The sequence below is a fragment of the Phyllostomus hastatus genome, unplaced genomic scaffold, assembly GCF_019186645.2.
Source record: "Phyllostomus hastatus isolate PE091 unplaced genomic scaffold, TTU_PhHast_1.1 phas_contig_36, whole genome shotgun sequence".
Classification (NCBI taxonomy): Eukaryota; Metazoa; Chordata; class Mammalia; order Chiroptera; family Phyllostomidae; genus Phyllostomus; species Phyllostomus hastatus.
The window spans coordinates 773,202-798,693 of NW_025333862.1; the positions used below are offsets into that span (position 1 = coordinate 773,202).

The 25,492-nt window shown below is 44.7% G+C and overlaps 1 protein-coding gene across 4 annotated transcripts in view; it reads left to right on the plus strand.

The window, feature by feature from the left end:
* KIRREL1 (kirre like nephrin family adhesion molecule 1) overlaps window positions 1-25,492 on the plus strand; it is a 116,669-nt gene that overhangs the window by 69,611 nt on the left and 21,566 nt on the right. For 2 of the 4 annotated variants that reach the window (XM_045841425.1, XM_045841422.1), the window contains exons 2-3: window positions 11,317-11,516; window positions 24,626-24,775. In XM_045841425.1, coding sequence (XP_045697381.1) covers window positions 11,336-11,516; window positions 24,626-24,775 — 331 coding nt within the window. In that variant the 5' untranslated portion in view covers window positions 11,317-11,335. Of the gene's footprint in view, window positions 1-11,316; window positions 11,517-24,610; window positions 24,776-25,492 lie in introns of all 4 variants that reach the window. The other 2 variants (XM_045841424.1, XM_045841423.1) reach the window with 2 other exon arrangements.

Below are 25,492 nucleotides of genomic sequence, written 5' to 3' on the forward strand. Positions count from 1 at the left end.
GCATCTCCATTTCCTGCAGGATTATTGCAGCATCAGCTTTGCCCTTTTTCTATTTAGGTACATATTTTCCCTTATTTTCAGGAGCCTTTTTAGGCTTGGGCTCTGGCTTTGGAGGAGGAAATTTAGCAGATAACCTGGAAAATTTCTGTGGTTCATCCTTCACCTTGTTTTTTTACCTGCAGATATGTTCATTGATTTTAGAGAGAGAGAGAAGGAGACTGAGAGAAAAAGTGAGAGAGAAACATCAGAGAAACATTGATTAGTTTGCCTCCTCTGTACATGCCCTAATCAGGGATCCAATCTGAAACCCTAGGTATATGCCCCAACCAGTAATTGAATCTGCAGCCTTTTGGTGTATGGAACTACACTCCAGCCAACCGTGCAAGTTCCTTCCTAAGCTACGTGGTCAGGGATCACTTTGGCTTTATCTCCATTAGCAGCCCCTTCTGCCTATCTCTTAGGCATGGTGGTGATGACGCCAAATTTCTTTTCAAGGAGTTGCCTGTGGATGTTTATGAAAGCATCATCATTATTATTATATAATTTTTGATTATCCCAAACAACATGCTGAGTCCTAAGTAATGTGCTTATGACCAACCTAAGTCTGTTTCAGAAACTCATTATGGCATTTTCTCAGAATGGTTCACTGAACCCGCTCCCTGCTAAACCTTCTCAGGAGTTGGAGGCATCTTACATATCCTCTGTGCAGCATGTGTCCTTCAGATGAGGGAACTAGGACCTTGAGAAGGAGTGCTGACTTGTCCATAGTCTCTGTGATAGTAAATGTCAGAGCTGGAGTTCAAACCCAGTTCTTCTGATTCCCAGCAGATGTTTTTTGTTATTCTTTTTGGTAAAACCTGCCCTCACTAAATTGACGTTAGAATTCTCCATGACCTATCTTTCTCATTCTCTTTAATTCAACAAAGATTTATTTTATCAAATATCTACTCCTACAGAGAGGCCAGTACTTGGGGACATTGAAACAATAGATGGGGAAGGTGAAGTTACTATCCTTGCCAAGTTTACTGCATAAACTATGGGTGAACATGGGGTGTGATGGACATATGCACTTCACTAAGCATCCTCAGTGAGGGCTTTGTGCTTTCTTGATGCCCTGTTTCTTGGGCCATCCACTATTCCTGTTTTACTTTTGATGCAAATGGGCTCTGAGAGGCAGAGCTGGCACCTGACAGAATCCAAGCTCCAAGAACTTTGAACTTCTCCTCTGACTAAATGAGAAGGAAGCAGCCCAGAGTTGTTTAGCCTGTTGTTTGGCCCTTCTGGATAAGGTGGGAGTGAGGAAAGAGACCAGACCTAGAAGCAGAGAGAGCCTCTCCTCAGCTCCTATAGCCTGACATTTGCTGTCATCACCAGCAGTTGCTCCATAGCTCCACAACCCCATTCTCCTTGCTCCCAGAGTTTGGAGTACCAAAAAGATGAGCTGGCAGGTCCAGACCTGAATAGCATGTATGTATTTTTGCTGAGAAACTGAAAAGCAATCTGCACCAGCAGTCTGGACATTCCCAACTTCATAGGTGATGTAGCAGCCTCTTCCCTGTGTCCTGGCTGTCCAAGCATCTTCTTGTGAATGCCAACATGCTGTTAATTTATGTACCTTGCAAATATTGGGTTGGCCAAAAAGTTCATTTGGTTTTTTTTTCTGTAAGATGGTTCTAGTAGAGTGTAGTTGTCTTTAACTTCATTCAAAATAATTTTGTTAGATTGTATTGTGACAGTTGTCATATCAGGGTGCATTTTTTAAAAAATCTTATCAAAATTGGTGAATTTTTGTGTAGCCATTTTAATATTGAAGGTGGAAGAAAAATGCATTTTCAGCATATTATGATTTGTTATTTATTTCTTTTTAAATATTTATTTCCAAAGAGAGGGAGAGAGAGGGAGGAAGAGAGGGAGAGAAACATCAATATGTGTTTGCCTCTTGTACGCCCTACGCTGGGGACCTGCCCTGCAACCCAGGCATGTGTCCTGACTGGGAATCGAACCAGTGACCCTTTGATTCAGAGACTGGCACTTAATCTACTGAGCTACACCAGCTAGGATATATTATGTTTTGTTATTTAAAGAAAGGTCAAAATGCAACTGCAACACATAAAAAAAGATTTGTGCAGTGTATGAAGAAGGTGCTGTGACTGATTGAATATGTCAAAATTGGTTTGCAAAATTTCATGCTGGAGATTTCTCACTGGACAATGCTCCATGGTCAGTTAGACCAGTTGAAGTTGATAATGATCAAATTGAGGCATTAATTTAGAACAGTCAACGTTATACCATGCCGGGAATTAGTCCACATACTCAAAATATCCAAATCAAACCAATCAATAAAGTTATTTGTAAAAATGAAAAACATGTCTTTTATTTTACAGAAACACACACACACACGCACGCACACACACACACACACACACACACACACACGTGCACGCAGACTTTTTGGCCAACCTGGTCCTGGTATCAAAAGTCATGTAATTATGAGTAGAATTAATATAACACCTGGGCTGCCTGTGTACCCTCCCTGCATCTTCTTCTAGGCACTGCAGATGCTGAAGGCTGCTTAGAAGACCATCAAGCCTTCCTGCATTTTCATCTATTTGCCCCCTAGTAAAGGTTTTAATTGAAAATTAGTTTGTTTCTCCCCCCTGCCAACCACAAGCTGCGTGCATTGCCAACAGAGCATAGATAGGAGCCCCGCACCTCAAGGTAGACCAGGGATGGGTCCTGGGATGGGGATGACAGTGACTTTAGCAGTATTCCCTCTTCCACATCCACCTCATGTGGCCCTTTTTCTTACCACTGAGCAGGCACTGATCTTTGCAGGCAACACTCTTCCTCCCCTCCACTCTTTCTCCCTGTTCCATGGCTGGTGATTCTTCAGTGCCAACAGGATGCAGCTCAGTGCCTATTTCTTCCTTTCTGCCCAAGGTACACTCCTCCAACTCCCTGTCCTGCCCAATCCTTTCCTTCTAGCCCTATTGGGAAAAACCAGATCCTGTTTGTCAATACCATTCTACTTTTTACCTCTGGGCCTGCCTTGAGGCCACTCAGCCTATCCAGGACACTTATTCTCAGCTCTTTCTTCATTGTGCTCTTCCCCAGCCTGCTCTGTACCCTCTTCTGTAAAGTCCTGTATTATTTTCTTAGGGCCCATTATCCACCTAGATTTTCTGCCCTTGTGTCTCTCATGAAGTTCAGGCTGTTCCTGGGTAGGTGCAGCAGCAGTGGCCTAGGGGTAAGAGACTGAGTTACAGCTCTATTTGCCTTCTTTCAGGGACTCCTGAAATTGTGAGACATGGGTGAGGCAGGGGTCAGCATGGCCATTTTGCCTGGGCAGGGCTGAGAGTTTCATTCAAGACCACAAGTAGAGGAGGAGCACACAGGACCTGCCCTAGGCAGGTGCCTATGACATCCACTTTCAATTGTCCTTCCTTGTCCCTCAGTTACATGTCACAGCTGCCACATTTTCCTCCAACAATAATCCCCCTGCCAGAGAGCAGGAGAAAATTCATTTCCCAATTCCAGCTGGGTGGCTGTGAAATATTTCTAAAGTTTTAATAATGCATCACGTTTAGATATCACTTTACATCTTCCAGACCAGCTGACCAGCCAGGGGAGCTGACAGCCTGATTTTGGAGCTGTGGGGCTGACTAATGTTTTTCTTTGAAGACATTTTCTCTGGAACATATGCCTAATCCCCGGTGCCTTAGTTTCTCCTGAAACAGGGAGTAATCGTTCAGTCTTGGACTTCTGCCAAGGTGTGGAGGTGCCTCCTCTTGTTACTCTCACCCACTTCTTCCAGACCCAGATTTCTCCTCCATGTACCTTCTAGAAAGGCCCCAACATTTGCATTCATCAAACCCTAGTTAAGTGCCTGGTATGAGCCAGGGCCTAGGATGCAGAGGTACTACTGCCTTTTGGGGCTCTTGGGAGTAGATGGGATAGATATGTGTCCCCAGGTCCCCTGAAGTGAAGGCAACTGAGGGGTGACACCCTCCTCTACTCTGTTTTAGGTGTATGGGTATGTTGGATGCTCTCAGCTGGCTGCCAGGACTTCCAGGGGGACCCAGCTACCTCATTTCTGTGGACCTGGTAGTCTCTTCTGAGTCACTAATCCTGTAGGATTTTTGACTTTTCTATTACCCGGAACCTTTCTCAGCACTCCCACTATGGCCTCTGAGCCTTTCACAGATGTGTATGAGAAGTACCCCTATTTTTCATTCCTTTCCATCTCTTCATGGACCTACAATATTCCCCTGTATTCATGCCATTGAGCCATTTTCCACCTGTCACTCCAAACGCTTGGGAAATGTCTTCATTTCCCAGCCAACATCTAAAGCCACTGCTTCCAGAAACCCATCCTAGAATGATATAAGGAAAAGAAAAGATGTATAGTGGTTATGATTGGTTATTCTGAGTTTTCTCATTGTTCCCACCTAAAGGACAGTTGTTCTTGACACACTAGAGAACCAGGGTACTGGCCTCTTTGTAGCAGTCAGATCCTTAAAAAATATATGGAAATTCTATTTTTATAAAATACTAATTTTAGGAGACCTGGATTTCTAGTTTCTAGGAGTCCTACTATCACCAGCTGTCTTTGCAGCATCTTTGGACCTCAATGTCCTCATCTGAAAAATCAGGCCATTAAAAATACAATCACCAGGGCTTCCTGTAACATCCTTTCATGACACAAATACTTCAAACAATTCCTTGGTGAATTATTAGGTAAAGAAAAGAAGCCATTTGATAAGCATGTAATTGTCTTCCAGCAGATAGATTTCATAGGCAAGTTGAAGGATGTTTTCTTGGAGGGTGGCTTGCCTGTGCTCTGTATCATCTTCTTAGATTACTCCTGTCTTCAGCTGTGTCTGTGGCCTGTGGGTCTGGCCTAGATTGGAAGCTCCCAGAGGGCCGGGCCTAGGGCTCTATAATATTGTTTGCACTTCCTCCTACACTACTATCTGGATGCCAACTCACAGCTTTTTCGTGCTGGGGTGAGAAGAATGCTTCTACTTGCCCACAGATCTTCTGACTTCTCTCACACCTAGGAAGACAATTTCTTACAAATTTTTCCCAATGGGTTGTGCTGCTGCTGCTGTTCAGTTGACACCATAGCTGATGAGTTATTAAAAATCCTTCATTATTATTCTGTACTGTCTTTCATCCTCTTTCCTCCCTGACCTGACTCAGGTGTTCAAGGTTCATGGCTGCCACTGAAAAATGCCTGGAAGCCCCTCACCAAGCAGAGGCAGACTTTCCACCCCTTATTTTCAAAGTAGCCCCTTCAGGTATGACAGCTGGCCAGAAGCAATGTGTCTTACCCAGGGCTGGGGGTTCTCGCACCTGCATACTTGATCCTGATTTTGGCAGAATGCAGGGAGCTTGTGCAGGTGCTTTGGTGTTCAAAGTTTTTTATATCAAGAAATGATTGCAGAGAGCTTTACAGTCTCCCGGGGATCTTGGTTAGGGAGATGTCTGAGGTAAGTTCCAGATGACATCTGGGAGCTAATGGTTCATCTTATGGGGAAAGAGTGACAGATGACAGACCTACTCCATCATTCCACTTCCTGAGCTGGGGTCCAAACCCAGCTCATCCATTACATATCCCAATTATAAGATTCAGCTGTAGCAAGAAGAGAACATAATACTCAGCTCCTCTCCTAGGTGCCACAGTGACAAGGCCTGAGAGATGTGGAGAAACTTGCTCCTTGGAATTTCAAGGAGGGAGGGACTGGACCCAGAGGGAGAGGTACCTGCTTCAAAGTCATGTGGGAAATAGCAGAGTCTAGAGCAACTCAGCACCTTTACAGCATTCTCCCCACTGTGGGCTTCCCACGGGCACCCTATGAATAGTTCCTGTGTCTTGTGTTTGAGCAAGGAATTCCAGCTGTGAGTGGACAAAGTTCAGGCCCTGCCTTCTGGCATGAAGTGTGTTCACTTACTTTTTGTCAAATTTCTCTCTGCTCAAACGTGCCTCTTCAAATCTAACTTGCTCTTCCTGGTGTCTCAAGCCTCACGTTCTTTTTGTATCAAACCTTAAGTCTTCATCAGCCTCACCTTCTAGAACCCCGCTGCTAGAGCAGAAAGCTCTGGGTGTCTGGGTTACTGATAGGGACCACCATCCATAATTAGCCTAAGAATTCAGGGGCCTCCATTACCACCTTGATTTGGCCTCCAGGTTGAACAGGTATATTTTATTTATCTCTAACTTTGCTTGCCCAGATTAATTGTAACCATCTCTTCAGGGGTGTGGGGACAGAAAAAAACCTGAGATTCAAGTGAGTGAAGTAAAATTGTCATTAGGCACAGTAGCCTTTAGGATTGGGGTGGGGATATAGTAAAAGCTGGAGCTTGAGATTGACCAGTGGCCAGTATGGGGTAGGCTTGAAGCAAGTATGACCTTTAATGATAGGGTGAAGGTTTGGTTTATGTGCTTATTTTTTCAATCAACATCTGTTATTACTTCTGCTGGCAAGGCAATGAGGGAATTTGAGATGTGAAGCAGCATATTTTTTCATTAGGGTTTGGGGTTGAATGATTGATTGTTAAGATTAGGTTTGGGGTTTAGTTTGGTTTGGGGTTACTATTGAAGTAGGAACAAGGATCTGTCTACGGCCATACCACCCTGAACGTGCCCAATCTCGTCTGAACAAGGATCAGATCATGTAGAACCCATAAAGGTTGGTGTGAGGCTTCTGTGCAAGTTCCTTCCTTCAAGGCTCTGCTCCATAATTCTCTCCTCTCACTGCTCATCCATGCTTGTCTCTGCTGTCTAAGGCTTCCTGGACTTACTGGAATCCATTTAATGACAGGAACCATCTGCCATCCCTCTTAATGATCAGTCCCTTACTCTTTCCTCTTCCATTTCTCCTTCCCCCTTTCCTGGCTGGAATCCTTCATTCTGCATTCCAAGGAGTGGGGTCTGATGACTCCTATCCTCTCTTAGAGCTCTTGATCTGGGAGACTCTAAGCCTAGTTCCTCATTCTCCATCCCTGTCCATAGTCACTATGGATAAACAATATACACACATCTTACTCTCCTTTCCTGGCACTACTGTCCCTCCTAGCCCCAGCCTTTCATACTTCCATCTTTTACACTTAGGGGATCCTTCTGTCTCCTGTGTTCTCAGGTTTCTCTGTCTTCCCCTTGGTTTTCCTTCTTGCCCTAAAGCAATATTTTCTTAGCACTACCTCTCTCTTCCTTTCATGCATTTTCCAGGGTTCTATGGAAAATCCCTTTGGCTCTTATTTTAGTATACTTTGTCCTCCATCATCTCCCTTCAGAGAACCTATAGCCACATCCCTCTAACTCATAGACTCTTGGACTGGATAAATTTCTTTTCATTTTCTCTAATTGGTCATGTAGGGCAGAGCCCTCACAGGATACTTGCCTCTTCTGGCCTGTCAGCCAGTAGCAGATGATTTTGTTAGGAAAAAATATGAAGTGTGGAGGAATACTAGAGTGGGAGCTTAGAGTAGGGAAGTGTCTCTTTCTTCCATTTCATTTTAGGGTGAAATTGCATGATTCCAGGGTCATCATCTTCTCTATTAGACCCATGCCCATTGTTTAGGGAATGGCTGAAAGAAAAGCTAGGATATCAGGAATGTCTTGGGAAGGAAGTTCCAGAATTGTCTGAGCAAAGGTCAAACTGCTCCCATCCCCATCTTCAATTTCTGAGAATCTACACATAAACTTGTTGAGAGCCAGGTGTCCAGAGGCTTTTATCTGTTCTTCACAATCCTCCCTGTTCCTCTGCCCCTTCCTCTGCCTTTTGCTTGCTCTTGTAGCCTGAATGTTCTCCCATGAGAGCCTCCCCCCACTGCTTTCCATCCATCCTTCTGAAGCCTGGGAACTTGAGTGACTCTGATATCAGGGAAGGCATAAGCTGCTTGTTGAAATGCATGGCACTCTGTCCCCTGGCAGGGAGATAATTGAGGAGAAATATTGGCTTCTCTGGGAAATGAGGTGCTAAATTTGTTGTGATATTGGTGTCACAGACAATCAAAGGGAGCCTCTTGCCATCAGGGACTGGGGAGCTAAATGAGAAATCATTAAGTTATTGAAGAGACCAGGGAAGTGAAGGAAGGAGAGACCCCTCCCCATTTCACTGGAGGGCAGGGAAGGGTAACACGGTGAGATTGAAAAGGCAAAGAGAGAATCAGAGAAACAGAGAGGATATGAAGGAAGAAGCAGGCTACTTTCTCCAATATTTCTTCTATACCTGTATTCTCTTGTCTGTTTGCCATGGGCCCCATCAGGCACCTCTGTATGCAGTCTTTCGTGAAGCTTTAGTGAGCAACTTCATCCATGAAGTGCTCTGGCTTCTCCTCCGACCTCTGGGCAGTCCTGAAACTGAAACAGGACATAAGACAAAGAGACAAGTGAGCAAAGTTGGGCTCCCCAGATCATTGAAATTTTTGGTGAGTAGAAAAGTTGAGGACTTCTGGCCAAGATGGAGGCACAGATAGATACATTTGGCCTCCTTGCACAAACAAAAGAAGGACAATAACAAATTTAAAAACAAAAAGTAACCAGAACTGCCAGAAAATTGAACTGTATGGAGGTTTGACAACCAATAAGTTAAAGAAGAAACATTCATCCAAACTGCTAGGAGGGGTGGAGTTGGGCATCTGGGGTGGAGAGGAATCAAGGCAAGGAGGTAGCTGGAGGACTGAGGTGGGTGAGGCAGTGGTTGGTGGGCTGGGCAGTACCACATTTGTGTGCAGACAAACCAGGAGGAACAACTGAGGAGTGAGACAAGCTGTGAAACCCAGGGTTCCAACACAGGGAAATAAAGTCTCAAAACCTCTGACTGAAAAAACGTGGGGGTTGCAGCAGTGGGAGAAACTCCCACCTCACAGGAGAGTTAGTTGGAGAAACCAACAGGGTCCTAGAATGTACACAAACCCACCCTCCTAGGAATCAGTACCAGAAGGACCCAATTTGCTTGTGGATAATGGGGGAAGTGACTGAAAGCCAGCCAAGAGCCGAGCAAGCAGCACTATTCCCACTCTGGCCCCTCCCCGACATACATGCCACAACACAGTGATGTGGGTTTCTCTGCTCTTGCAAATACCTAAGGCTTTGCCCTTTACAACATAACAGGTGCATAGAGACAAAAAAAATGTGGCCCAATTGAAAGACCAGACCAAAGCTTCCAAAATAGAACCAAGCAATGAAGAGGTAGCCAACATATCAGATGCAGAGTTCAAAACACTGGTAATCAGAAATGGTAGAGTATGGTTACAAAATAAAAGAAGAAGTGCAGGCTATGCAAAGTGAAATAAAGGAAAATGTACAGGGAACAAATAGTGATGGGAGGGAAACCACAGCTCAAATCAATGATTTGGAGCAGAAGGAAGAAAAAACATTCAACAAAACCAGAATGAAGAAGTAAGAATTCAAAAAAAAAAATGAGGAGATGCTTAGGAACCACTGGGACAACTTTAAATGAACCAACATCCAAATCATAGGGGTGCCAGAAGGAGAAGAGGAAGAGCAAGAAATTGAAAACTTAATTTGAAAACATAATGAAGGACAAATTCCCCAACCCGACAAAGGCAATAGACTTCTAGGAAGTCCAGGAAGCTCAGAGAGTCCCAAATAAGTTGGACCCAAGGAGGAACACACTAAGGCACATCATAATTACATTACCCAAGATTAATAATGAGAGAGTCTTAAAAGCAGTAGGAGAAAAAGAGACAGTTATCTACAAAGGAGTGCCCTTAAGACTGTCAGCTGCTTTCTCAAAAGAAACCTTGCAGGCAAGAAGGGGTTGGATATAAGTATTCAAAGTCATGAAAGGTGAGGACCTAAATCCAAGATTACTCTATCCCACAAAGCTATCATTTAGAAGGGAAGGGCAGATGAAAGTGCTTCCCAGATAAGGTCAAGTTAAAGGAGTTAATCATCACTAAAGCTTTATTATATGAAATGTTAAAGGGATTTATCTAAGAAAAATAAAATGATCAATACTATGAACAGTAAAATGACAACAAACTCACAGCTGTCAGCAACCACACCTAAAACAAAAAGAAAAACAAACTAAGCAAACAACTGGACCAGGAACAGAATCACAGAAATGGAGATCACATGGAGGGTTATCAGTGGGGAGGGAGGAGAATGGGGGAAAAAGTACAGAAAATAAGAAGCATAAATGGTAGGTACAAAATAGACAGGGGGAGGGTAAGAATAGTATGGAAAATGGAGAAGCCAAAGAATTTATATGTATGACCCATGGACATGAACTAAGGTGGGGGAATGCTGGTTGGAGTTGGGATATAGGACAGAGGAGAATAAAGGGGAGAAAAAATGGGACAACTGTAATAGCATAATCAATAAAATATATTTAAATAAATTAAAATATAAAAGCATCTTGCCATGCTATTCTAAAAACAGAAAAATGATTGAAAAGTGCATGCATGAGGGCACTGGTCAGAGTAGCTTGTTTGAATGGGGTGGGAGAGGAAAATCAATACCTTCTTCACAGCCACTCTGTCAGAACAGGAAATATCAGGAGCAAACAGAGAGACCTGAGTTCCCAGCCCTAGTCTCCAGATCCTGTGTCATCAACCCTGAAGGACAATCTCTGGGTCTTCCCTCCCCCAATGTCAGCCACTGCCTATTCAGATCCTCCTTCAATAGCTGTTAATTACAGAGCCTCCACTTGGAGGTTCCCTCTACTCCATGAAGCAAGTTAACATTCCCTGCCCCTAGCATGTATAAAATGAACAAAATTTGGTGGATCAATTCAGCAGCCGGTCAGAGCTGCTTTTACTTTATGCAGGATTGATTTAGTTGTCCCTAACTTGGGATCTTTAGAAGCACCTTTTTGGGAAGTCTTCTTAATGGAGATTAATTAGAAAAGCCTAGAATGCCCTAGTTATAGGCAGAAGTGCCCTACTCTCTCTTTTGGTGGCTACATATCAATACTTGTATGTAGATATACAGTAAGATACACAAGCTCACTAGACACATGAATTCAAACAAGGACACGACCCCACCACCACACATGTAACCAAATGAAAAATCGATATTCAGCTGTCTGTCACCACAAAAGCCAAATTCTTGAAGCAGATGCTGGTGCAAAAAGAAAGAGGTTTTATTCAGGTGCTGCATGATCTGGGAGAATGGCAGACTCCTGCCTCAAAGCCCATTTCCTTAGCAACACCAAGACAAAAGCCAGTGTCCAGAGTTCTTGTTCCATTTTAAAGTACAGTCCTTTGGAGCCCCCAGGCAGCTACTAAGTAGTCATTGTCCCCATCCAGGTAGCTTAGCTTGTTCCCTACTGCTGTTCATTTCAGATTCCTTCCTGGAGCCTGCATGTGGATGCTGTGCATGGAGCCCACATGGTCATGGGCCATGCGGCTGCTAGGGCCACAAGAGCATGCAAAAGCACCAGCCAGTGCATCACTAGATGGACGAGAGCCTCCCTCCTGGAGGCCATGGGCCACGTGGCTGCTAAGGCAACGTGGCCGATGGAGAGAACAGGCGAGTTCACTATGTAAGTGCAGGTCATGAGCAAGTGAGCCACAAGCCCACCTCTTTGTTCCCCTGGGATTATATTAGTTTGGGTATGGGACAGACCAAGTTCTTTCTCAAAATGACTGATCAACTTCCCAAACTTCTGTGCACTTCGGGAGGATCTACCTCCCAATCAATTCCTTCTTTCCCCAGGCTAGACTGACAGACCTTTTTGGTCCAGCACCTCCCCTTGTGCCACTTTGACTTCTATGGCATATGTGCTTGCTTTGCCCTGATCCTACCCCTAATCCAGTACTGGAAGGCAGAGGGGGAGGTCTTTTCCTTCCAATTATCTTCCTAGCTTTTTGCACTCTGGCCCTATCCATTGATATTTCTAGCTTTCCATGTGCTCAGTGTAAGAACTTTCCCCTGCCAACATCTTGGTCAATGAGGGAGATGCCCTAGTGCTCCAATAACAACACAACACAACAACAACAACACAAAACCTACACATACTTACATCCCAAATAGCTGCCTGATTTCTTTCGATTCTAAGCCCATGCCTGAACCTTATCAGATTGGCACATTGCAACGTCATCAGCTACAGCCTCCCCTTTTGTCTTTCTGAATCTGGACTTCTTCCTTTGTCTATGTGCAATTTTTCTCAGCAACCTAGAAATTTCTGGAGGGCATTAAGGAATGCCCAGAAGGAGAAAGTGTTTAAATTTTAAACAAACATGACCTTGATTCCAATTTTTTATGTGCCTGAATTCTAGCCATTTCCAAATGCTCACTGTTTTTTTATGTCTCCATGTCTTGGTCCATGCTGTTTCCTTTGGAATGCCCTCCCCTACTGTTCTCTGTCTGTTGAAATCCTTCTCATCTGCAAGTTTAGTAAGTAAATCACTATTTATTGAATATTCTAGTGTGTGTCAAGCAAGGCCTCCAATTTCCAACCTGTATGACTGTAGAAAGGGCCTAGAACTAACAAAGGCCAACAAGATAGGGGTCTCAGCCCAAGGGAAGACCAATATGGAAGCAAAACATGTGAAGAATGCAATTTACTCTTTGATCTAAAGTGCTTTTCTCTGTGTTGCTTCATCATGATACTCAGTATGATGTATTGTCTGAATACTTGGATATGTTGGCTAGACTGTAAGCTGGGTGATGGCAAGACCAGGTTTATCTTGTTCACTTTGCATCCCAGAGCCCAGGATGGTGTCTGGTATGTAGTAGACACTAAAAATGTTTGTTATATGAATGAATGAATATTGAATTAAGTCATTCTTAGTGTATATGCTTTACCTGTTAATTATTAATTTAATTAATCAAGTGACAAGTATTTATTAAGTGCCTATTGTGTGCAAAGCACTTTTGTACAAGTAAATTTGGGAGATCCACAACTAAGATACACCTGTTGCCTCAGGGAGTTTACAATCTAGTCATGTGTAAAAGCAGCCAGAATAAACTACAGTGCAGCTACAAACTAAACTACAGATCTAAATAAAAACAATGCTATCTCATTAAAGTTTCATGATTAATTGCCATAGGACAAAAGTCTTACTTATGTCTTTGACTTCCATCCTAGACTGTTTTTGAACTGTTCTTTTCCCTGCAGATTCTCTATTCAGTATTTCTTCCTTTAAACTTTGACACTGCAAATCATTTCAGTCCACCTCAATTGAAGTGTTACAAATTGATTATTTGATAGATATGTGTCCAAAGTAAGAAGAAGATATATAAGATGTGTGAATAGAATTTTTTATAAAGTGCCAGAATTGAAAAGGATCTTAAATATTACTCAAAGCCTTCTGTAACATTGCTAACAGGTAGTCATCCACCCTCATCCTCAGTACCTTTAGTGTGGGAGCTCACTGCCATGTACTATTACAAAGTTCTTATATGAATAAAAAGAAAAATCTGCTGCCCTGGAAGCCATAGTTATTATTGCTTGTCCTGGGAACCTGTAATGAAGACTCAGCAATGGGGCCTGGGGATACACCTGTGTTAAAGGCTTGTAGCATATCTGCCAAGTCAGCCTTTCTCAGAGTTACTAGTAGAGAGCCAGTGCCAATTTAAAGAACATTCATCAGAGCCCCATGCCTTCCTACATTAGTTGCTCACCTGGCTCATAGAGTCAGATAGTCTCTCTTGCAAGTGCTGGAGAATCTGTAGTAATCTCTGATGAAGGGTTCCTGGCTTTGGAAGGAGATTTCTAACACCTGGTTTTGCTGGCCTTTAATTTTGAGGGACGGGGCTGTAAGCAGTTGTAAAAAATAATAAAGCTCATTTGACTTAGAAATAGAGAAGTGTCCTTAATTACAAGTTCCTATCTGGTATCAGAAGATCTTGATTTCTTTCTGGCACTTTTGGTTTCAGTGTTAAGGAGAAAATCCCCTTATGGCTGCCCCAGCCCTCACTTTTCTGTATTTCTCAGAGTTAAGGCTGTTTATTGTGGGGCTGTTTCTAAAAATTCCTGGAGACCTTTTTGCAGAGGGTCTGGGGACCAGCCTGCATTTCTTCCTGTGAGTTAAGCCTATTGAGGAAACTCAGAAGTGCCATTCTGGCTACTCTCAGATTGGACTCTGAAGCCATATTCCTAATTGTAGTAACGAAGAATCTTAAAGCAACCAGAGGGTGGCTTTCAGAACAGAACTTGAACTTCTCTGTAGTGAGGCATTTGCCCATCTGCCTGAGAGAGGAAAGAGGGGATGGGTTAATACAGGCTGAGGAAATGGGGTTAGGCCCTAGAACAATTTTTTTGTTTGCCCTAGAAAGTCAGGGTAGCAAAGAAAAGGGGTGACTCATTGATTTCTCTCCTGGAGTGTGCCCTGCTGCCTGGAGCAAAGATTAGCTGGCCCCTTGAGGACCCTGTGAGAGGGAGGCGAGTGGTAGCAGTTACTTGGGACCATCTTTGTGGAGAGAGACAAGAATCCTGCCTTTGTTGCCTTTGAAATAACCTCAGATACAAGCCACCTGTCTCTCCTTTGCTAATCCTATAAAAAATCCCTTCCATTTCTTGAGGATTTTACTCCTTTCCTTTGACCTAAATGCTCCAGACCTTCAGATGGGACTTGAGGGTGATTAATTGCCCCAGACCTCCCCTCCCATCTTCCTGAACTCCACTCCTGCACTCCAAAGGAGTGCAGCCCCCAGTCCTTTGCTGCACTCCTAAATTTCTCCAATATTTTTTCTCTTTCTTGTCCTTCTCATTTTCTTCCCAGATGGTCCTATTACTTTTTTTTTGTATGTATTTCTCCAGGTTTCTCCTCTATAATTTCTCTAAGTGCTCTTTTTACCTCCCTTATTTTAGTGAAGGAGGGTTTCTAGGTACATTCCCTACCCCCCCCCACCCCACCATGTTACCCCCGACAACAACAACACAAGATGAACAGGGTTTGGGGTATGCCCTCCTCCTGGAGAAAGGAATCTTCTGTAATTGAGAGGCTGACTCAGACACCACCAGGAATTTGGAGACAAGCCTACCTCAAATATCTCTCTCCTTTGCTGACCATCAATTTCTTCAAAATAAATATGTTGAGCTGGTGATCAAGGCTCTTTCCAGCTCTAATCCAGATTCTCTTTCCAATTTAATTTTCTTATCTTTACCTTTTTGTCTCTTATTCTCTCTTTTATACAAGTGTCACTTTAGTTCCTCCCTACCTTACCTTAAAACAGTTTCTTACAGCCTCTTTTTCATTCTCCCTGCCACCAGCTGTCTTCATCTACTTTGCTCTCAATTTTCTGTCTGTGACTCTCTCTTTCTATCCTTTTCTCTATGGTATTTTCATTTTGTCTTTGCACATTGGGCCATCTCTTTCAGTGTCCTGTATCTCAGTTTCTTTTCTTCCCATTCTATGGACTTGGGGACTGCTGGCATTTGGGCACCTCCTCCATTTGCTTCTTTAGGTTGGGGGAAGGAGGTCAGGCAGATCATCTCCTTCTCCTGCCTTCTCACTCCGGCTCCTGATGCCTTATTTCATTCATCTCTTCCAGATGGCTTCTTTGTGAAAGAAGCCAGAGAAGACTTCTCTGTCTTAGCTTTTGCTGTCTCTTCTTTCCTCTCTATTTTTTCTCTTTTCTCTTATACTCTGTTTCCTATATGAGCTAACATCCTTACCAGCCACCTGCCTACTCTCTCCTGTACCTCCCTTCTCTTGCCCACTGAAGCCAGAATGAAATTCAATTTTTCAGCAGAGCCATCCACCATCCCTGCCACCCACTCTCTGCTCCCTCCTGTCATACCTGCTGTATATCAATACCACTTGGGCTCACAATACCATTGTCCTTACCATAAATTATTCTTAGGGTCCCCTGTCAGAGCCAATTTACATAGACTTGCCAGATCTGGTGTAGCTCAAGTGCCTTGAGCTGGCTGGGTAGAGGGGGCTGGAGGTCCAAATGGGGCAGGGGGAAGGGGAGTGGAGTATTTTCAGCTGCTCCTGTGAGTCCCTTTTAGCTAGTGAACTTAGGGTTCTTGTGACTAGGCGTGGTCTGGCAAGTCAATTCAGAGACCCAGGATTGCTTGACCTCTATCCTCTTTTTGTCACTATGAACCTAGAAGGAGATGTAAGGAACTCTGATGTGGAGTTCCTTATAGGGGAAACAAAGAATGGCCTTTCTTTTCCTATACTAGATATTACATGTCATCTGGGTCCTCTCAGCCACTATCAGTTTCACAAACCCACAGACTTCCCTTTACAGCCTTTTGGGAGGAAATGACAAGATGGCCCCAGATGTAACAACTCTTCCTCGCAGTCTGAAAGGGTAAAGGGCACAGGACTGAGTCCTTAGGCATGTCAGCAAGGTTTGGCTGAGGTCCCAGAAGAGTGGGAATGGCCCTTGGGGGCCAAGTAATTTAGCTCACTCTCTAGATTTCAAAGAAGCTGAAACCCAGAGAAGTGAAGTGACTTCCCCAAAGTCACACAGCTGGGTGGTGATAGATCCAGGACCAGTAAGCCCATACCTCCTGGCTTAGGCCTAAACTACTCTGTCCCTGGTAAGCAGTATTAGGCCAGTTCCCCTTGGCACTTTCAGGATTCTCTTTCTGCCTCTTTTGGTGACTAAGCTACTGGCCAAGACCAATAAATTCATATGCCTGTCACTATGATACTAGCCAGGCCCTGTGGCCAGCCTCTGTAACCATCCTCTGTAGTCTGCTCAAATGTAAGAAAACCAGACCAGATTGTGGCCACTTGTAAAATCCCATCTGGTCTCTGGAAAGATTCCCCATTTGGCTGTCCCTATAATACCCCCACCTTGGAGTTAGACATCAGGGTGGCTTGGCCAGTCATGTTGTGAGGAGGGAGGAAAAACTAGTTTTTCAGCCAATGAGTTCAGCTCCCTGGGATGAGAAAGGACCAAAAATGGGAAGGTGGTGAAGGTCATGGGTTAGCTGAGTCCAGGCATTTGAGGCCCCTACTCTTTCACTGAGTCATCCTTACTTCAAATTATGAAAGTGCTTTGATAATATAAATATGGGTGGACTCAAAGAGTGGGGGTGATAATAATCTGTGAATGTTTGGAAACTTGTCTTTGGGCAATGAAGTCACATTACATTTTGACATTTTCAGATTCTGGGCTGGCCTCTGTATAAGGCAAAATCATCAGTCAGCTGAGCAGGCCTGGTACTTCCCTCCTGGGAGCCTCTACAAACCTGCCTCTCTGTCTGCCTCTATGAGTCAGAATTTCTTTCCTATCTGTCTGTCCTCACTGTGCCCTGCCCCAGCCAGCACTTCCTCAGCACCTTCCCTCTCTTTCACTTCCTCCCTTCCTCTTCACTATAAAAAATGCAAACCTCCCTCTCTTCTCTCCTTTCCTTTTTGCTGGGCTTGCCCAGAGAATTGCACTCCTCATTTCTTGGTGAGAGGATCCAATGGGAGGCACCCTCTCTACAACATCAGTTGTAGTTTTCATAGAACAGGGAAAGAATGGCTGGAGTTGGAGGGAGACAAAATCAGGTGTTGGGGAAGTGGGGAGAGCAAAGATGTGAGAGCAAAGAGAGGAAGAGTAGAGTGTGGGGAGATTAGTTCCATCTGAAAGCTGTTGGTCTGAATCAAAGGCATCTCTTTGAAGCAGCAGCATCTGGAGTAGAGCATGTGGGGACTGCTTCAGCCCAGGGGGTTCATTACTGCTCCTTTGATAAATCCCAGGAGACAGGACCAGGCCTCCACCTTCCCTCTCTCCTGTAGTCTGTCTCTCTTGGCTTCTCATCTGGTTGGCCCCACTCTGTCTCTGGCTCCTGGCAGACCTGGAAGGCAGGGCTCTGGGAACATGACTGCCAGAGCATATGTTCCAAGACATGGGCACAGAAACATGTACTTGACTGCAAAGGTGCAGAAAGGGTGTGTATATTTATGTATATATGCATGTGCGCACACACAACAGCAGAGTGTGTGCTTGTGTGTTATATAGTTCACGTGTGCTCACAAAAAGTACACAGTGTATGTCAGAAACTTTTAAAGCATTTTCAGCCTCTCTATGATAGGATTTAGAGGTCACTTAGTTCTCAGTCAAAAATGGTACTTGACACCTCTGTCTTCACCATGCCTTTCCAGGGAAGCCTGGTCCCAGCCCCAGGGATAGGCTCAATGGGGACAGGACATATGTTCACACACAGACCGGGACAGCTGGCCTCTCCTGGTCTAACTCTGGACCCAATGCCGTGTCAAAGATATAAGAGGGAGTTGGAGAACAAAGCTGGAAGGGAGTGTTACCCCAGGAACATCAGTGTTGAGGTGAAGTGGGCTGTTACTAGAGAAGAGGTGTCTTGAGTAAGGGAACAGTATCAAAGGAAGATGGAGAGGCCCAGGGGACAGGTTTGGGTAATGGCCAGAGTCTGAGCTAAGAGGTCCCAGGAGGTGGCAAGAGATAGGAAAACAGTAAACAGTGTGATGGTGTTCCAGGGGAGCAAATATTCTGGCCACTTGCTTTGCTTACTGTCTTCAATATTGACCAGCTGTGTGATTGGAGGAAAGGTGCTTATCTCTCTGAGCCTTAGATCCTTTTTTAAAAGTTTTAATTAATTAATTATTTTTATTTTATTATATTTTTTCCATTACCATTTATTCCCTCTATATCCTCTTCCCTCTTCCACCTCTACCTACACTCCCCACCCCTGCATCTGAGCCTTAGAGGCTTCTTAGGAATAATAATGGGTCTCATTGGGTTATTGGGTACATTAAATGAATTAGTCTCAGTGACTTAAAGGTTGGCATTTTGCTAATCATTGAAACCTTCTGGATGCTGTTTATGGTTGTTCCAGCCTTGGGAACCAGTCTCCCTTCATTCAGGGATATTTATATCCAGCCTTATATGGTTGGTGGCATCATGTGCGGCAAGTCCTGTGTGGCTATAAGCCAGCCCCAGATCTAAGGAACACTGTACACCCAGGAGGTAAACAGGGTTGAGATGGAAGTCTGAGGTACAAAGTGAAGAGTAGAGGTGGTAGATGCATGCAGAATTTAGGGCACCAGAAATTCTCTGAAATGGGGGCCATAAGTCCATTTTATTCAGGAGAAGCTTCTTGGGTGTTCCTTAGTATGGCACAATGAGAAGGGCAGGGACTATCTATGCAGCCTAAAAACCTAAGTTCATTTTCACCTCTGCTACTTAATGTCTGTACCTTAAGAACCCTGGAACCATTTCCATTTTGTATAAAATGGAGATATGAACCACCACTGGTAGTGGATTTTAAGTTTAGAAATTATGTCTGTAAGGCATCTGTCTTGGTGCTTAGCACATAGTTAGCATCTTATAATTGGGAGTTATTAATATTAAGGAACATTGCTGGGATTGAAGGGACAAGAAAGGTAAATCAAAGTGTCTCAGTTCTCCAGGGCTTTCTAAGGGAGTGGGAGACACAGAAGTGTACACAGAAGTGGCTTGTAATCCAAGGCAGGCTGTGATGAGTACTATAACCAGAAGCCAAAGTAATGTGGAGGAACAACAGGGGACAGAACTATTCCAAGTTGAAAGCCAGAGGAGCTTTGAATTATGGAGTGAGGTAATGGGGGTAGAGGAGTTAACCAAAAGGAAGGAGGTCTGGGAGAGAGGCTGAGGGGAAGACCGTGGGACGTTGGGGTTTGTGTCAGAAGCACAGAGCTCCCTCTCAAGACCTATACTCCTGATTTCTCCTCAGGATACCTCTGTGTTCCCCTCGCCCTCCTCACCCTGTTCAGCTTTCACCTGCTCAGAAACTCTGGATGAGCCTCCTAGGAATCACCTGTCCTTGTAGCTACACTTTGGCTGGGAGGTATGTGGCATCTGAGAGCCCCCCACCAGTCCAAGGTAACATGTCTGTACTGAAACAACTCCAAAAGAAGGAGCAGGAGATGGGGCCCTGACTCCCATGGAGGCACACACACTCAACATGCACCTCCATGCCCTTTGCTCTTTGACTCCATTTCTCGGCCACCCTCAGCTTTTGTCTTTTCTGCCTGGTGGCCTGAGTCTCCTTGACTCCAAATGTGGGAACTTTCCTGTTGCTATTCTCTTTAGATCTTTTTTTCTTTCCTGGCCTTTCTAGCCAAGTTCTCTTCCTTTCTTGCTTTTTCTTCAGTCTCATTTCTCTCCTTCACTCTTCTGCTCTCTCTGCCTGTCTTTTGTGTGGATTTCTCAGTATCTTTTGTGCCTCCTACTGGGTCTGTTGTCAGTTTGTGTGTTCCTGCTCCTGCTGATTTGTTCTACTTCATGATGGTTGCCTAGGAGCTTACCACATCTATGATGATATCTGAAGAAAGGAAGGGAATGGGATCAAGGCAAGTGGAAATTCTTTTAAAAACATGCAGATTCACCCTCACCTTAGACTGGAGCTGCTAGGTAGGCAAGACCATTTATTTGATGCTGCTTTCCTGTTTTGTTTGTGTCCAGGCCCTTTCTGGTTCTACTCCCACCTAACTCCTGGGCCCCACATCACCAACCCACAGTCAGGTATTTCTCTACATTTCTGTTTAGTGCTGCTTTTATTTCCTGGAAATGGGGTATGGGCAGAAGAATGTAACTGAAACTTTGCTCCTAGTTCCCATGCAGACAAAGCTCTGTGTCAAGAATGGTAGAAGACCAGGTATATGATCTTGGTATTGTGTGTATCCTTGTTAGCCACTGTTACTGGTTCTTGGTGCCTTCTTGACACTCAAAGATACATACAGTGCCTCTTTTTTGTTTGTAATGCCATCAGGACATCTCTGTCCTTCCTCTTGGGTCCTGTCCTATGCCTGCATCCCATTGCTCACTTGCTAGGCTTTTTCCTCAGCCATTTCCATATTCTCTCATGATCACCCACATCACTGCATCAGAAACTTCCAGAGTTCTGTTTCTCCCACCCAGTCCAAGTCTACTTCCTCTTTCAGGGACCCTCCCAGGATTAACTCCAAGCCCTACCCCAGCACTTTTCCTCCTCTCACTGCAAGGACTGGGACACATGTCCCTCCAGTCTTCTGCCCTGTCTCTCCCTTTGCTGGAGTCTATGAGCCTGAACTGGGGCAGGCAGTACTCTGCCTTCTTCCCTTGTTTCAAAGGGTAGGACTTTGCTCAGGCATTTGCTCAATCTCAGCCCATCAATCAATAGACATACTCAGAACACCTACTATGTGCCTGGCAACAAGATCCTATACTAGGTGATGGAGCTGGACCTCTGAGCAATACAGTCCAGATACAAAGAATTCCCCCAGGGCAGCGAGGGGGGTGGGCAGTGCAATGTGGACCTTCTATAGCTGAAGTGAGAAGTGAGTGCAAAGGGCTCTAAGGACATGCAGGCCAGTCATGGAACACTTCACAGAGTAGGTAACTATTTGAATCCCAAAGGAGAGAGAGAAAACAGTATCCCACCCAGAGAAAGGCTTGACCAAGGGTATGAAGGGGTAACAAAACCATGGAGCATGAAGAGAGGAGAAAATGGGGCTTGGGGCTTTCTCCTGATCATGAACCAAGTTAGGACAACCTGTGGACATCTGGACTCTCTCAGATACTGTCTTGGTAGCAGGGACTGTTTTGAAGCCAGGAAACATTGTCTATTACATTTGCAGGCTTGGGATCTAGGCTACCTTTCCCTTGAATTAAATTCCCTAGACCCTTCACTTTCCTTTCTCTCTGGACTCTCTCCTCAGGGTTATTTCCTCCATTCTCCTGTCTCCAGATAAGTTTCTTCAACCAGGCCTAAACAAAGAGGGCATTTTACTTCAAAATCTCCAAGAAGAGAGAAATTTTGTCATGTCACTGCTCAGGTTTCTGGAGGTCCTACTATTTATCCAACTGCCTAGGAAAGATAAGGGTCATAGGTACTGTTTAGTGGGTACATGCAAGGGAATGCACCAAGTATGTCATAAGTCTCATCCTTTTCAATTTTCATAATACTCTGGGAGGTAAGCATTTGCATCCCTCAGTTTACCAGTAAGGGAAGGTAAAGATAAGTGACTTGACTGAGGTCACATGGTTAGGAAGTGGCAAAGGCACTATACAAACTTGTCTGTTTTCTAAACTTGTGCCCTTAAAAGGGACTTTTGCAGTTTTTAGTCCAGACCTATCTTTGTATAGGTGAACAATAGAAGCCAGACAGGGTAGTGGTAGGGACAAGGTCACACTACTCCTCCCTCTGGCAAGATCTTATCTCTGACTCTGACCCCAAGGGCTTTCCACTGACTTCATCCTGCTGCAGGGCTGGTTGCTACCTCCTTGCTTCAGTGAACAAGGAGCCAGCTTCTCACCATTCTTTGGATATTTCACTAGGAAACCAGGGTGTCCAGGCCCCAGGCCCGAAAGCTGTGAATATAAATTTAATCTCTGAGCCAAGGCTCACAGGCCACCCCAATCTGAAGCCCTTGACTCAGGCTCTGGAGGTCATAGGAAGGAGAAATGTGAGTGTGGAGAGTTTGTAGCATGAAACTACACTAGAGACATGTGCAATGATAAGAATAAGTTTGAATAATAATGAGGCAATGCCTGAATTAATAATGCTCACCTGACCTACCACCTCCCTTGGAAATATGGGTGAGCCTATACCTTTGGTTTTTTTTTTTGTTTTGTTTTGTTTTTTTTTTTTTTGGAAAACATGGATGGAATGTCAGGTCAGCAGAGCTGGAGGGCTGCTCATATCAGTGTGGGGGAGGAGCCCTGCTTCTAACTTCCTGATCCTCTGTAGACCTAAAGAGCTAGATTTGCACACTTAACCAAAACAGGATTTCCTCTGTATATCCAATCATATGCTCTCCACCAACCCAATTTTGGCCCAGTCCCCTCTCCCTTCATCCTATTATTTGCAGCAACCACTGCAGATGTCAAATGTGCAGGGAAATTCAGAGGAAAGAGATAGTATGACCCTGGCCTTGAGCAGAGGTTCTCATTCTGATGGAACAGATAGGGCAGTCACTCCACTCACTAGCTGCCATCCAACTCCATGACAAACAAAAGCATGGGTACAGGCTGTCTGATAGGTTGGGATGGGAAATCCCATGGATAGACCTGTGACAACAGGGCTGAGTGATGGGTTAAGCTGTGTTTGCCCAAGAAGCTAAGGGACCAATCTAATGAGACTTCCTGGATGAGATGAATGTGGAACAGGTTTGGAAAGAAGGAGAAAAATGAAGCTGGAGGAGGAAAAGGAAGAAGGGAGGATGAGACTAGGGTCCTGTCTCTGATAACTTAGAGGGAGGTCTTGGAATGGGAAGGAATAAGTTCCATTTGCCAGAGTGATGGAGAATCAGAGTGACTTTGGGAAGCTTAGTTTGGAAACAGTTGGATTTGGGATGGTGGTCTCCACAAAGACTTGTGAGCTGGAGAGGAAAAGAAGGGGAAGGAGTCCCCTGAGTTCTGGGGAAATTTGATTTGTTTCCAGTGATATGACGGGTTGGGGACATGGTTTGAATGCCCAGACCTCTGTCTTTGCCTTCCCACAGCCCCTCCATTTCCTATCCTCTTCCCTGTAGCCCTGTGCAGAAAACTGAGGCACTGCTCCTGGAGCTTTGCATCTTGCCCAGGCCTTCCCACCACTGTGCTGAGCAGACTGGCTGGAGTGGGTGGGTGGGAGTGTTGGGGAAGAAGAAACCACCATCCAATTCCCTGCTCCATCAGGATCCACAATTAAAGGCAATTAATCTGCAGTGCTCTAATCAAGTGTTCTTGGCTGAACTGCCAGCCAGGCAGCCATGTGTAGCTCCCCACAGTGCAGGAGGTTGAGCATGTTCTGGGTGTCCTTTTGTGTGCACTCATGCATCTAGTTTGTGGGAGCCAGGGCTAAACATATAGAACAGGGCAAGTGTGCTATGAAGTAGGATCATAGCCACTTTGTTTTAGATATACAACCTCTCAGGAAGCTTATATACATACCTGACCCATAGAAACTGCCCTTATGCACTTTCTGGATGCATTCATAGGGAACTCTACCTGGTATAGTTGCACATGTGTGTTACTTCACATTGGCTCATACAAAACATGTCCAAGTAGAGGCCCAGTGGTATATTTATGTCTCAAGGACTGCGAGGGATAGCAGTATCACTAGTAGCATTTGTTATGGACTTCCTGGAAGAGAGGAATGTGCTTTACACCTACCTTACTCTAGCCTCTCTCCTGGTTCCTGCCCAAAAAATGATTGCTCAGAGGCCAAAAACGTTTTAATATCAGTCAGAGTACTTTATTAATTCAACAAGACTTTATTAAGCACCATGGAGCCAGAGCTGAAGTAAACTGACATAGGCATGAGAGTGAGAGGACAGTGGTAGAGGAAGAGCCCAAGACCTGGAGTACTGAGGTTCAGGTTTGAATCCCCAGCTCTGCCCTTAACTCACTGGGTGTCCTTGGGTAAGTTACTCATCTCCTAGACCTCAGTGTCCTCATTTGTAAAATGAGAGGGTTCAAATAGCTTAATCTATAAGGCCTTTACATTATATTGTACCACTTTCTATAATTGCTGAGCACTTTGGTTCCTAAAACCATTCCCATGGTCCATGGAGGGAGAAAGAATCAAGGGTGGGCATTGACATCTTGCAAGGAAGGTGTTGGGACAGAGGTGGGGCAGAGACTAGAGTGTCCACCTGCCCAGACTTCATCTCTCGGGCTTGATGCAGGGTGGGAGCAGGAGCCTGGGAATGGTTGCCTCTTGTGGGAGCCCCTCTCCTCATGCATATCCTTACCCAGTGCCAGCTTTGGCTTTGCCAGGGACCCAGACTCGCTTCAGCCAGGAGCCAGCCGACCAGACTGTGGTGGCCGGACAGAGGGCCGTGCTTCCCTGCGTACTGCTCAACTACTCAGGAATTGTGCAGTGGACCAAGGATGGGCTGGCACTGGGCATGGGCCAAGGACTCAAAGGTGAGTGGGACTACCCAGCTAGCCCAACATCTAGACTATCCAATCTTTTAACCCACTACCCCTCCATCCCCCAAAATAGACTCCTGGACTCAGTATCCCTTCTCTGTGCTCCAGGCTCTTCTGAGTGTGTGGGTCAGGCTCTCTTTCTCTCCTCCAGAGCTCTGTCTCCACTGCTTTCCAAACCCTGTAGTTCTGTGTTTCCTCCTGTGGACTGGCTCAAGAAAGACAATGAGAAGCCTGAGATATCAAAGGAAACCAAGAGATATTTATGTAAAAGAGCTTCAGACAGAGAAATAGACACCAAGAGTGCTGCTACAAGCAGAAAGATGTGAAGCAGGAGGTGCTGAGAGAGAGTTTTCTGCAGAGCAAGAAAGGGACAGGCAACTTTTATGTCAGGTTGGCTTTATTCTAGCCCCTCTCCTGCCCCCTGCCCAGGCAATGTCTGCTCAGAGGCCAAAAACTCATTTTAATATCAGCGGAGCACTTATTTATTTATTCAATGGGCTTTTATTAAGCTCCATGGAACCAGTGCTGAAGCAAATATGAATCAGTAAAAAATAAAGAAAAAAAAAATAAACAAAAAAATGCCCTGTATGCCAAAGCACGTAAAGATTCTTTTGGAAAGGCTACTTGACAGAGTAGATGAGGAATCAAGTCACCTGGTGTTAGTCTTGTTCTGCCACTACCAACAGGGTGACCTTAGGAAAGTCACTTCAC